The 13,315-nt window shown below is 42.1% G+C and overlaps 1 protein-coding gene across 2 annotated transcripts in view; it reads right to left on the bottom strand.

The window, feature by feature from the left end:
* Window positions 1-5,028: 5,028 nt before the first annotated feature.
* The window catches only part of HSD17B12 (hydroxysteroid 17-beta dehydrogenase 12), a 153,779-nt gene continuing 145,492 nt past the window's right edge, over window positions 5,029-13,315 (bottom strand). For both annotated transcript variants that reach the window (XM_077863709.1, XM_077863711.1), the window contains 2 exons: window positions 6,366-6,515; window positions 5,029-6,077 (listed from right to left, as the gene is read on the bottom strand). In XM_077863709.1, coding sequence (XP_077719835.1) covers window positions 5,973-6,077; window positions 6,366-6,515 — 255 coding nt within the window. In that variant the 3' untranslated portion in view covers window positions 5,029-5,972. The remainder of the gene's footprint in view (window positions 6,078-6,365; window positions 6,516-13,315) is intronic.

Genomic DNA, 13,315 nt, shown 5'->3' with positions numbered 1-13,315 from the left:
TCTGAGAAAGAGCCCACAAGAAACATGCGACAGGTTTCCTATGCCGACATTTGAAACCACAGGGCACCGAGGCTAAAAAGGTGGCAACCTAGTCCTGGCTCAGCTCATACCTGCTTGGATCCATCGGTCCTTGCTCCAAGCCTTCTCTGGGGAGCAACATCATCGACCTCAGTCTTTGTGGTTCTTTTACAGAGAATTTCTGGCATATAATAAAAGAACAATTATGGGACATGCAAGGAATCAGAAAAATGTGACTGATCATCAAGAGAAAGCAAAACAAGTAGATCTCCAGATGACCCAAAAGTAGGAGTAAGCAGAAAGAACTTTAAAACAACTCTTATGAATACATAAAAACAGAAGAAAAGCAGAAAACAGGTGAAAATGGTACATTTTCAATAGATAATTGGAATTAAATGAATCACATCAAGTACATAGAAAGATAATAAAATGATTGAAAAAATACATACTACCAAATACTAATCAAAATAAAGCAGAGATGGCTAGTTTGGTATCGCAGAAAACAGATTTTAAGGCAAAAAGCATTAGCAATAAGGCTGTCACTAGATGACAAAAAAAAAGAAAAAAGAAAAAAAGTTCAACTCGCCAGGAGAGCATAATTCTAAACTTTATTCACCAAGAAGATAGCCTCAAAATGTATAAAGCAAAAACTGATAAAACAAGGAGAATTTGAAAATCCATCATCACAGTGAGAGATTTCAGAGCACTTCTTCCAATTACTGACAGGTCAGGCAAAGGACCGTGAGTGCAGATATGGAGGTTCACACAATCAACAAGCTCGGTGTACGTACACAGAAAACACTCGGAAAATAAACATTCTTCTTGAGCACAGGGGGTCCATTTTAAAAAACAGAGAGGGAGGCAAGCTGTAAGAGACTCTTAACTCTAGCAACCAAACTGAGGGTTGCTGGAGGGGGTGTGAGGGGGACGGGGTCACTGGGGACGGGCAGTGAGGAGGGCACGGGGTGTGATGAGCACAGGTGTTGTGCACAGCTGACGAATTACTAAATTCTACCTCTGACACTAGTAATATAGTATATGTCAATTAAATTGAATTTAGGTAAAAAAAAAATTAGCCACACCTAGACATAAACTACATCTCAAACACTTTCTAAGAATCGGTAATATTAACAAGTTTACATTTGTATTAGTTTCCTATGGCTGCTGTAATATTACCGTGAACTCAGTGGCTTAAAACAAGATTACTCTCCCATGGTTCTGGAAGCCAGAAGTCCAGAGTCGGTGTGTAGGCCAAGATCAAGGTGTCAGCAGGGCCCTGACTCCCTGGAGCCTCTGGGGAGTAACCCCGCGCTGGTGCCTGACGGCGTCTGGAGGCTGATGGCCTTCCTTGACTTCCAAGCTCTGCCTCTGAGCTCATGCTGCTTTCTCCCCATGTGTAATCGTCCTCTTACTAAGGCAATGTGTGATTCCATTTAGGGTCCGCCTGGATAATCTCATCCCAAGATCCTCTAACCTAATCACATCTGCAAAGACCCTTCCCCACATAACGCAGCAGTTACAGGGTGCAGGGATGCGGACCTGGTATCTTTGGGGGCTGTTGCTCAGCCTGCTGCAACATGAATAAACATATTTACTTTATGCCAGGTTACACCTTGAGCACTTCAGAAATAGGAATTTTTGCTCACCAACAGTCTACGAGATAGGTGCAGGTGCTGTTGTTATTCTCATTTTGAGGAAGGCAAAACTGAGGTAGAGGAAGGCTATAACTCGCCTAAGCTGTGTCATACCCACATGTTCTCTGGCCACGATGTAATTACTTAGAAATCAGTAACAAAAGATTTAACTTTTATCCTGAAAAAAAATTTAGATTTATAGGAATTTTGCAAAGCAGTACATAGAATTGCCATATACCACCTTTCACCTAGATTCTTCCAATGTTAACATTTAACACATTTGTTTTATCATTTTCTGTCACATAACTTTTTCGGAGCCCTTTGAGATTAAGTTGCATAGTTAATGTCTCATTAACTAAATACTCTAGTGTGTATTTCCCAAAAAACAAGAGCTTTTTTACTTTTTTACAGCACAACGATCAAACTCAGGAAATTAACACGGTACAGTGCGATTACCTAAGCTACACACCTTACTCAAATCTCACCCATTGTCTCAAACATGTCATTCTTAATCAAGATTCAACCCAAGATCATGTTAACATTTACTTGTCACATTTCTTTAATCTGAAACTTTTGACAAATTTAATTTGGTTCTTTAAAAACTACTAAGGGAGACAAATTTCTAGCAAAATGGTCAGGGAAAAGAAGGTGAGAAGACACAGAGGATATTGGGAAAGGAACGAGCAAGCTCAAAAAAAATCTAAGATTCCTCAAGTTATGACAATAAATTTGGGAAAAAATAGGAGTCAATGCTTAGAATATTTTTTTTTCCAAAATTGACTCAAAAAAAAAAAAATCAAAAGCTTGAGTAGTCTTATCACCATGAAAGCAACATCAGCAGTAGTTAAAAATCTTCCCACAAGTAAATACCAGGGTCAGATGATTTTATAAACTTCGAAGGACAAAGACTGCTCCGATCTTCTCGTCTTCCGGAGCCCAGTAAAATGAACCACATTCCCCAGCTCATTTAATGCAGTTACAGTATCGACACGAAAGGCAGACACTGGCAGACCGGTTCCTAAATACAGATGCAAAAATTCCAAGTAAAATACCAGCAGCTTGAATCCAGCAGTCCAACGAGAGCGAATGATGACCAAGGACGTAAAGGTGATTTTTATACTAAAAAGCCGCCACGTAAACTTGACAGTATGTGTCAATTAAATTGAATGTAGGTAAAAAAAAAAAAAAATAGTACAGGATCTGAGGTCTCCAGCAGACTCCATGGAGGCAGGTACCCCCGGCGCTTCTTGGACGTGCCAGGCATGTGCACCCCCGCTTCCTCGGGCGGGAGGGTCCAGCCGGATTTCCCTCCTCCCCGAAAGGCTCCCAGGACCCTTCAAACGCCACCAGCGGCATGCCCAGCCTGAGTACTGGCTCCCCACTCTCACCCTGCGCACACTGGTGCCCCCCCTTACCTTGCATGACATCCTCCCCTGCAGCACACAGCACTTCCACTATGTCTCTGTCTCGTCACCTGTCTCCCTCCTTGACTTGCCTCCCCTTCCCCCAGCTCCCTTAGAAGCTCTCGGGGGCAAGAACTTCTGTTCCTTCGTTCGCTGTAGCTTCTCCAGCACCCCCAGGAGGAGGGATGGGTGCAGGAGGAGTGGACGAGGTTGTAGGGTGCCATCGTCACACGGACATTGTTTCATGTAATATGTGTGTGTTCCCTTCTAGATGTTTCCGCACAGCCCTCTGCTGAAAGAATCCCATTCCGCAAGGAATTCAGGTTCTGTCCACATGTATAAGTTTTCATCACGAGGTGAGCAGCAAAGTACAAAGCCGTGAAGCCTTCAGCATTTCTAACTGAATTCGTTTCTAACATGTTCGACAGAGAGCTTTGAGAATTTCCTTTGACACTGTAACTGCAGAGCAAGTAGCAGAATCCGGGGCCACCCAACCCTCAGGTAATTGCTGGTGTCAACAGACTTAAAAAAAATCAGAGCACTACCTGAGTTTGTTCATCCTGCGAGGAGTCACCGCACGCCGCCGCTCGCCGCTCACAGGGCAGTTCTGCTGTTTGAACACAACAAACGATCCCACGACGGGAGCTCATCTCTTTAGGGCAGGGCCGCCGTTGAGGAGGCCGAGAAGGAGGACAACACCTGCACTCCCTCCCAGCGTGTGCTGGACGTGCACAGACCAGCAGAGCGGCGACGTCATGACGCGGGCCACACGATCCTGTCGCGCTCCCCACGCCACCGCTCGGATGGGCGAGAAAACGAGAAGCGCAAGGCTGCAGATTCTACAAATCATTCTTTTACTTTACTGGTTCGGGTTCAAACCTTACCTGGCACACATCAGACTAGGACATCACGCGGAAACGCATATAAATCTAAAAAGCATGCTCCACTATTTTGAAAGTTCAGAGTGTGCTGAGCTCTCTTTTAATGACTTCACCTACCTAGAGACAGATTTTCATGCCACTATCTTCAGTCTTGAGTGTCAGATACAAGAAGATACTTGCCAAGTTGAAGTAGGAAAAGCTACAGCTCTGGAGTTTGGAGACGGCGACAGGATTTCCTGGTCAGAACACAACTGTTTTCCAACTTGGATAGAAGAGAACATATTTTGGGGATCCCTGGGGGGCGCAGCGGTTTAGCACCTGCCTTTGGCCCAGGGCGCGATCCTGAAGACCTGGGATCGAATCCCACGTCAGGCTCCCGGTGTATGGAGCCTGCTTCTCCCTCTGCCTATGTCTCTGCATCTCTTTCTCTGTGACTATCATAAATAAATTAAAAAAAAAAAAAAGAGAGAACATATTTTGCATGTTTGTACATCGATCCCTCCCCAGCGCTACAGCCTCCACCGAAAACTACTTACTACCCACAACAGTCAACCAAACAATGTGTGAGAGTAAATGAAATATCGCCCAGGTGGTTTCACCATTTCAACAACAAAATGAGAGAGAAAAAGGCAATGTGTTTTTCATAAAACTAAGTTTATTCAATTTGAATGATTCTGAGATTATGGTCTTGCTTTTTGGGTGCTAAAATGTCTTTTCTTCTTTTTTTTTTTTTTTTTCTTTTCTTCTATATTATGATGCTAATAGCGATAGTACTTTGAATCTTCCTGTTTTTGCTTTACATCCTTAGCTGGCAAAATTAAGAGCTAGAGACACCTAAACAATGTGATTACTTTTTCTTATTTATTTTTTTTAAAAATCTCCTGGCGCTTAAAACTCAGAGCCTAAGAACCAACAAGCCTTGGTAAAGACCTACCTTCTGTGTTACTTGTTTCATAATATTGAAGTATTTCTTGGTGATTTCCCTAAAACAAGCTTTGGAGCAGGATACAAGTAAAGTTTAATTTATAGTAAAAGCAAGTGTAAAAACAGCCTTAATTTCAAGCACCAAAGAAATACATCTTCAATCAACACTGTGGTTATATCACCTTTTATTAAAACTAGTCATCTTGCTATGTATAGGGTATCAATTTAAAAGCAGAAGGCCACTTCTGTGTTATCATTATGGTTTTAGGAATAGCCTGCGGTCACATACACGAACAGGACTGGTGCGGTGTAGAAGCGAAGGCGGCGGAGGCCCAAGCAGGCCACTCTCCTGGGTCAGGGTGTTAGTGGCACCATCGGTGGCTGCTCATATCAATGTATTTTTGGTCCTTTTACTTATAAATCATACTATCTAGTTTTCAGTATTTACATGCATTTAAACTTGAGAAGAAATATGTATTAGGGGAAAGCATGTATTAGTGGGCTTCAGGTGTCAAAAGGAGCTCCATATTTCTGTGTATTATTTTTACGTCATTAGCTACCTTTGAGAACAAAAAGTTCCACATAAGTGTACAAATTGGGACATGTTTTTAGGAAACTTCATAGCAACGCATATTGCAGTGTGTCCTCCCATAAGTGAATCATTTAATCTCCACTCCCTCAAAGTGTTAAAAACAAAAGAAAGTAGCTAGCCATTACTTTGTAAAGTATATTTCAGAGAAAATACAAGAACCATCATCAATGGTATCTGGGGCCAGATGAAACCACTGAAGCATTATGTCTGATTCTGTCCTTCTGTGATTTGCCAAGATGGTGTTGCTTCCCATTACACTGTTCTTTCTTGCTAGTATTCGTTCTATGTCCAATTGATATGAGCATTTATCCTAAACTTCAAAATAATTCCTGGTAGAATTCAAAATATACGTCCAGAACTCCTGAAAGCAACTTCTGCTTTTCTCCCAATTATGCCAATTTCTAGCCTAATAATAACTGATAAAATGACCACTGCAGATTTTGGAGAGGGGTGGGTGCCTTGCCATCAGCGTGCGTAAGCTGGCGCACCTGGCCAAGCTACTCAGTGCAGTTATCAATGCTTAGTTCTTCTTGGCTTTCTTCATGTAGCGAGCCCGCGTGGACTTGCCCAAATTCATGGTTATTTTAAAATACAGCCAGGTAGGCATGGCTGAAATTATTGAGTCCTATGGAAAGAAACAGAGAGATATGTAATTACAGCCTACAATTTGGGCTAATTTAGAGCATCTGATCTTATGTTTCACTATATTGTTGTTTTGTCAGTAAATTTTAAAGTTCTTGGGCGTTTGAAATAAGACGTAAATGCCTCATTAGTAAGTCTAGACGGTGTATGGATGCTAATACATCACATGCTATTCTGTGTGGATGCTAATACATCACACGCTATTCCGTGACTCCGTGGGGAAGAAAACCCCAAACCAAAGTACTGACTGGAGACTCGGAAATCCACATACCATGAGAGAATGGATCAGATACCCGGTGGTTCGGGACTGCAGGCCCACTGTTTGAATCGCAGACTTCACATATGTCTCTGCAGATGGCTTATCCAGGGTTGGCTTTCGGATTTTGGATAGCTTGGTAGCTACGTAGTAGGGCAGGACACTCTGGAAAGGCAACACACATCCGCACCGCAAAGAACAGAAACAAAAAAACATGCTGTTGATTAGGTAGACCACAAACTCGGAACTCAGTGACGCTTGATTTCTCCTGGTGCAATGGGGAAGACATTCGGGTGAAATCTTCAGAGAGAGAAGAAGGGAGAAGCACACCGAGGGCCAGCTTGAGAGAATACATGACAGTGTAAAATAAACTGCAACAAGGCAATCTATCAACGAAACAATCTGAGACTGAGAAAGCATTAAAAATATGCACAAATAGACCTTTTTGAACCTTTAAAAAGGCGGCACTAGACAAACCTAGAGAGCAGAGCTTCTGGAGAGGATACTCTTTCTACCCTCACTACACTGAACATGGTTACAAAACCACCATGAAGACTTTTGACATTTTATTCTCCTAAAGACATAATGCTCATTTTCATAACTTGTGGCTCATTAACATGGTTCTATCAGCTTCAGTGCCTCGAAAATAAGCATTTCGGGCAGCCCAGTGGCTCAGTGGTTTAGCACCGCCTTCAGCCCAGGGCATGATCCTGGAGACCCGAGATCAAGTCCCACGTCGGGCTCCCTGCATGGAGCCTGCTTCTCCCTCTGCTTGTGTCTCTGCCCCCCCCCTCTCTCTCTCTGTCTCTCATGAATAAATAAAATCTTAAAAGAAATTAAATAAAATAAGCATTTCCCTTTCTCAGACCTTAGCTACTACTACCCTTCCTCCTCAGTTTACTACTCTGTGTCTGAGTTTTATAAACTTTGCTACTGTAAGACAGGATCATCCCTCCCGCTTTTTTTTTTCTTTTTTCTTTGCAGGGGAGACACTATTACCATAATGGAAACAGACTGGGTAACCAAGAGAAAGACACTTGACAGGAGTGGTGTGAGATGACAGATCTGAACACTACTTGTTAGAAAACCTTAACTAGTGTCAGGTTCCTTACTGCCTAAGTTTGGTTCATTTGGGGATGATTCAACATAGGACACAAGGAAACCCTATTACAATGGGTCCTGAGTCATGGCACAAGAGGTTCCTCCTACAGCTTGGAATAACTTGGGTTTGGTTGTTCAGTAAAGACTCAATGAATGGTTTTTGCGAATTTATCACTATTCATGTATTCCCCCACTTACTGAGCAAAAATATTTTGTCAAAAAGGTCTTTAATTTTAAAGCCATGCTGCAGCAAGGATATAGCATGTGAGAGCACAAACCAAAGAGAGATCTCAGACTCACACAGTATGAAATAGAGTTCACCGAGGCCCTAACAATGGGTAAGGAAAGAAAACTTTGTTTACTGGGGTGATTAGCAAGCAAAGCAAAAGAAAGCACATGCATATGGACCATCTCAAATGATGAAGGAATATAAGCAAGTCACGTCACATCTCTGTCCTGGTTACAAAAAACCGTGAAGATTTAAAAAACCATTTCCATCTACAGATCACAAGCCTGCTAAGGGTACTGTAAAGTTCTGAGTGTCTCAGGATGAAGACAGTCTGATAATTATACCTTCCAATTACACCATGATATTATCACACACACACAGCCTGTAGATACACAGCATAAATTGGACTATTTTGATCTTGTAGAAGAATTAAGTGGCACTGCCTGGCTGAGCCACTTGATGGTGCCACAAGTTAACTCACCATTCAGCTAAACCATCCAGATAGCTGAGGGAACCTCCTAGCTCTGGAGGTGGAGGCAAGAGACACCTGCCTAGGAATTTCAAGCTGAGCTGTGTTTTTCCAATGAAGAAATGTAAATTCTGTTCTGGAAAGGGTATTTATTTCCAACAATGGCTCAAAATCAAGGCAGTTACCTTGGCCTAGCAGAAGATGCAAAGGATTCAGAGATGAAATGACTTTAGAGCTAACGTCTTAAATAAAGTGGAGGACGTTGCCAGGTAAAGAAACAACGGAAGAACGTTTTGGGTAATGAGAACAGCAGGAGCAAAGAAAGGGAGAGACAGAGAAGATGATGTTCTCAGGCAACTGCAAGCTATTCAGTATGGTTCAAATGCCAGAAATGTGTGGAGCAGGGGCAGGAGGAAAGCTAAGTGGAACAGAGAACTAAACCCAATCACTGGAGAGTAGTGATTTCTAAAGCATCAGCTCCATGAAAACACAGTCTTATTCCCCACCACGTTGCCAATGCTCAGAGCAAGTAGTACCTAGCAGACAGGAGGGATGCACATAAGATCTGCTGAGTGACTTAGCAACAGAGTACCTCCATGTGCATGGAACTGTAGAACTGTACTGGGGTCCCCTTGCACTGCTAGGGGTTAATTACACCAGCAAGTCGACGATGTAATATGAGATTTTAAACCAAAATTTTAGATATATTTTTTAAAAGATTTTATTTATTTATTAATGAGAGACAGAGAGAGAGAGAGAGAGAGGCAGAGACACAGGCAGAGGGAGAAGCAGGCTCTGTGCAGGGAGCCCGATGCGTGACTCGATCTTGGGACCCCGGGGTCACGCTCTAAGCTGAAGACAGATGCTCAACCACTGAGCCACCTAGGTGTCCCTATATTAGATATTTTCAAGCTTAAGCAAGATCTTCTCTCTAAACCATGACAAACTTACTGGTCTAGCTACTTGCCAAGAATTTAAAAAGGAGTATTTCAAGTTCTATGTAAAAGCAAAGAAATCCACCTCAAAATGTCATCTAGGCATATCCTCAAAGAGTTTACCAAAACCACAGTAAATGATAATTAATCCATTTTCCTGCCTACTCAAGGAAACATTTCAGTGAACAGGTTGAGAATACACTCACCCTTCCACGGGAAGTATTTTGGGCAGAACAAATTTCACCAGTCGCTTAAGCTCAAAACTTTGCCATTATAAAGATTACCACTTGGAAACAACCTGGGTCTTCACAGCCACAGGCAGGCAAGTGCCTTGGGATTCCAACTTAGAAGCCCAAAGTGAAAATAACTAGTTAGGCCATAAAGCAAAGCTATTGATGTCTGTCCTTATTCAGCTTGTTTTTTAAAAAATAAAAATCCCTGGAGACAATATGGTATCTTTTTTCTCACCCACTAGAGTAGCTTGCTTAGTTAATTTGGTCCTTAGAAAACAGGGGATCCCTGGGTGGCGCAGCGGTTTGGCGCCTGCCTTTGGCCCAGGGCATGATCCTGGAGACCCGGGATCGAATCCCACGTTGGGCTCCCAGTGCATGGAGCCTGCTTCTCCCTCTGCCTGTGTCTCTGCCTCTCTCTCTCTCTCTCTCTCTGTGTGACTATCATAAATAAATTAAAAAAAAAAAATTTAAAGAAAACAAATCAGGCGGCCTGACTCAGAACAGGAAGGCCACTGTAACTAAATGTCATGGAAAACTGGAAAGGTGGATACCCAACACCATGTGGCAGGTATTGAGGTTCTTGTGGTACAGCACCATTGGAAAGGGCCAAGCAAAATAGATGTTATCAATGACAAACCCGGAGATTCACCTGGCTGGAAAGGATTGGAGTCCAGTGATCCCCAACAGGACTAACATTACTATTTTTTTAAAAAAGATTTTATGTATTTATTCACGAGAGACACACCGAGAGAGAGGTAGAGACACAGGCAGAGGGAGAAGCAGGCTCCCTGCGGGGAGCCTGATGCAGGACTCGATCCTGGGGCCCTGGACCCTACGGCAGACGTTCAACCACTGAGCCACCCAGGTGCCCCCTAATGTTACTATTCTTAAGCCATTTTTTAATGTTGGTACAGCTGACCAGATAGGATTATTTCCTGGGAGAATTATATTGCTTTATAGTTCTACTTAGATTCCATCTGTACTAACAAAGACACACTCCATTACCTCCTTTTATTGGCATTGGCAATTAACAAGAAAAATGGATGAAGAATTCTGTTTTCAATCCTAATAGCCACTTCTCAGTGTTTAGCTTTCTAGCTCTCTGAAGCCCAATAGATGTCTATGATTATTCTAAGCTATAAAATATTTAACAAAATATAAAAGAGGAATATCTTTTTTTATTTTTAAAAAAACCTTGAATTTTATTTTCTCCTTCATCTCAGTGTGTCCTACTTATTTTTTAAATTTGTTCTGATTAGGGCAGGCTGGATGGCTCAGCAGTTTAGTGCTGGCCTTCAGCCCAGGGTGTAATCCTGGAGACCCCGGATCGAGTCCCACGTCGGGCTCCCTGCATGGAGCCTGCTTCTCCCTCTGCCTGTGTCTCTGCCTCTCTCTCTCTCTGTGTCTCTCATGAATAAATACAATCTTAAAAAATAAATTTGTTCTGATTAAAAACTATATTTAGCTGAATTAACAAAACCACCAACTATCACCACCCAAGAAGTTCAAAGTATTGGAAAGTGATAAATTAAGAGAAGGGGGCCCAGTGAATGTCCCCATTACAGTGAGTTCACATCTAAGCAAGTATTCTTCTGTAATCTCACACTAAACATGAGAAAACCCGTTTCATTTTCAGGCCAGTTGAAACCTACAACTGCCTTCTCTGGGTTTCTTGGTCTCAACCTATGTCCTCATCCTCATCTATCCTCTAATAAAGAGTCAGATAAACTAAACCCTAAGGGATGGTTTCAGTTTGCAAATGATCTCCTTGTTGACAGCATTTCCAGAGACTTGGTTTCCCAGCTCCAAGGCAGAAAATTCTATGAAGCAGAGCAACGCCTCCGAAGATCACACACTTCGGAGGTATTCAAGCCCAGGATACAAAATCATGTGTGCTGTTTTGGCCAGGAAAGCATAACATGAATCTAATCATGAGGAAGCATCAGATAAACCCCAAATACGGAATGTTCAATTCAGAAAGAGCAAGAGGAATACTGTGCTCTTTAAAAATGCCAATGTCTGCTGTTTGAAGCTGGTAAAATAAAAAATAAATAAATAAAATAAAATAAAATAAAATAAAATAAAATAAAATAAAATAAAATAGAAAACGTCCATGTCATATAAACTATGAAAGGCTGTGGATATATTTCAGATTAACAGAAACTGAAGGGATGGGACAAATATAGGATACATGGTCCTAGACTAAATTCTTTGCTGGAGGATAAAAAATGCCATAAGGAATATTATGGAGTCTAAAACTGGAATACAGACAGTAAATAAGGTAAAAATATTATATCAATGTTAACTCTGAAGTCGATAACTATGTTGATAACTATTACATAAGAAAATATCCTCATTATTCGGCAACAGACACTGAAGTATTTACAGGTAAAGAACCATGACGTCTGCAACTGACCTTTCAATAATACAGCAAATGTAATAAGTTGCATAACATTAAGTGAATCTGGGTAAAGGGGACTAGGGTGTTCTTTGTACTATTCTTATTCTTACAGCTTTTCTGTAGATTTGAAATTATTTCCAAATAAAAAATTTTTTAAAAACAAGGCAGTTAGTGAAGGTTTTACAGAATAAAAGTTCAAGAAGTATAATTTCGGGAAGTTGGTGCAGTCTTAGCTACTTCTTATACTTTTTCAGCACCCTAGCTAGCTGGTACATGGCGTACAGATGGAGCCAGTGCCCAGTCCTACCAACTCGCCAGTCAGGTCACTTAGGATTTTGCCCTCTGAAAGAGTTAAGCGTAATTCTGACTGGGCTTTAATTATAGGGCAGTAATGAAAGCAGTCCTCACCAACATACCAAGAGCACACTTTTGATAAGGCCTACTTAAGAACGAACTTCTTACCCTCAATTCAAATGTAAGAGACAGAATTTATCAGGTCCTAAATTCACCTTTCCATTTGCTGTCTCCATTGTTCATTTGCATTTCCACAAAATCCTTATTTCACAGCAAATCTGAATTTATGAAGTAAATTTTAAATGCTCTCAATTATTATTTTGCTCTCAAAAATTATAGGAGAGAAGTTGAGGGAAAGATGGGAAGAGAAAAGCAAAGGAAAAATATGGATAAGGAATTAATATAAAACAACCTAAATTCAAAAAACATATTCTCTTCCTCTCCCCAAAGAGCCATCTGATACACATTCACACGGAGGCAGACCTAAAAAGATAGTTTTCCTTCCAAGGATTACGAGAAACTGAAATTTGGTAACACAGCATTAGCCTGAAAGCCCTCTAGATAGAGAGGTCGAAAATTCAAGACCAGAGGCCTATGTGAGCAAGAGAAGAAGCTCAAAAGGTCTCTAAAATGAATGTGTCCCGCAAAGTATGGCCATGTGTAACCAGAGTCTTCCGTGACCCCAGGCAAAAGGCAGGTCCCTGGTGTGCCCCAAATTACATGTGCCATTAGCAACACAGAGACAAACAAGGTTAAAAAAAAAAATCCAGATCTCAAGAATATATTGAAGTGTGGGGAGGCAGGGGGGCCAGACTCTCTGGCCGAGGTAAATAATAAGAAACAGGAGAGCAGAAGGAGAGGTGCATCACGCGGCTGAGATCGGGTTTCCCAGGCAGGTGAAGTGTGGCCTGAGCCCTGAGAGATGGATGGAGATTAGAGGCTCAGGTGTGAATGGGGTGCAGAGACGGGGAGGGGAGAGGAGAGGAGAGGGGAAGGTGTGCCAGCACAGGCGCTAGTCCTGGGCACTGCCGGGGGCAGAGCACGTGCTGGACGCCACATTGCCCAGGCTGGCCGGACATACGGAGAGACGATGGGGTGGCAGGAGAGGCGATGGCCTGCTAGAGTGTGAATTCAATCCTGAGCATCGCAGGCAGCCACTGGGGGGCTATGAAGGAAAGCAACATTACCTAACTAGGGTTTTAGCAAAATCACCCAGGAAACAGTATGTGGGATGGAGTGGAGAAGAAAATTGCCAATAAATACTCCTGGTCCAAAAAATGTGCAGACATAAACCACCACCAAA

This window comes from Canis aureus, chromosome 21 (assembly GCF_053574225.1).
Source record: "Canis aureus isolate CA01 chromosome 21, VMU_Caureus_v.1.0, whole genome shotgun sequence".
Taxonomy (NCBI): Eukaryota; Metazoa; Chordata; class Mammalia; order Carnivora; family Canidae; genus Canis; species Canis aureus.
This window is presented reverse-complemented; position numbering and strand designations above follow the sequence as displayed.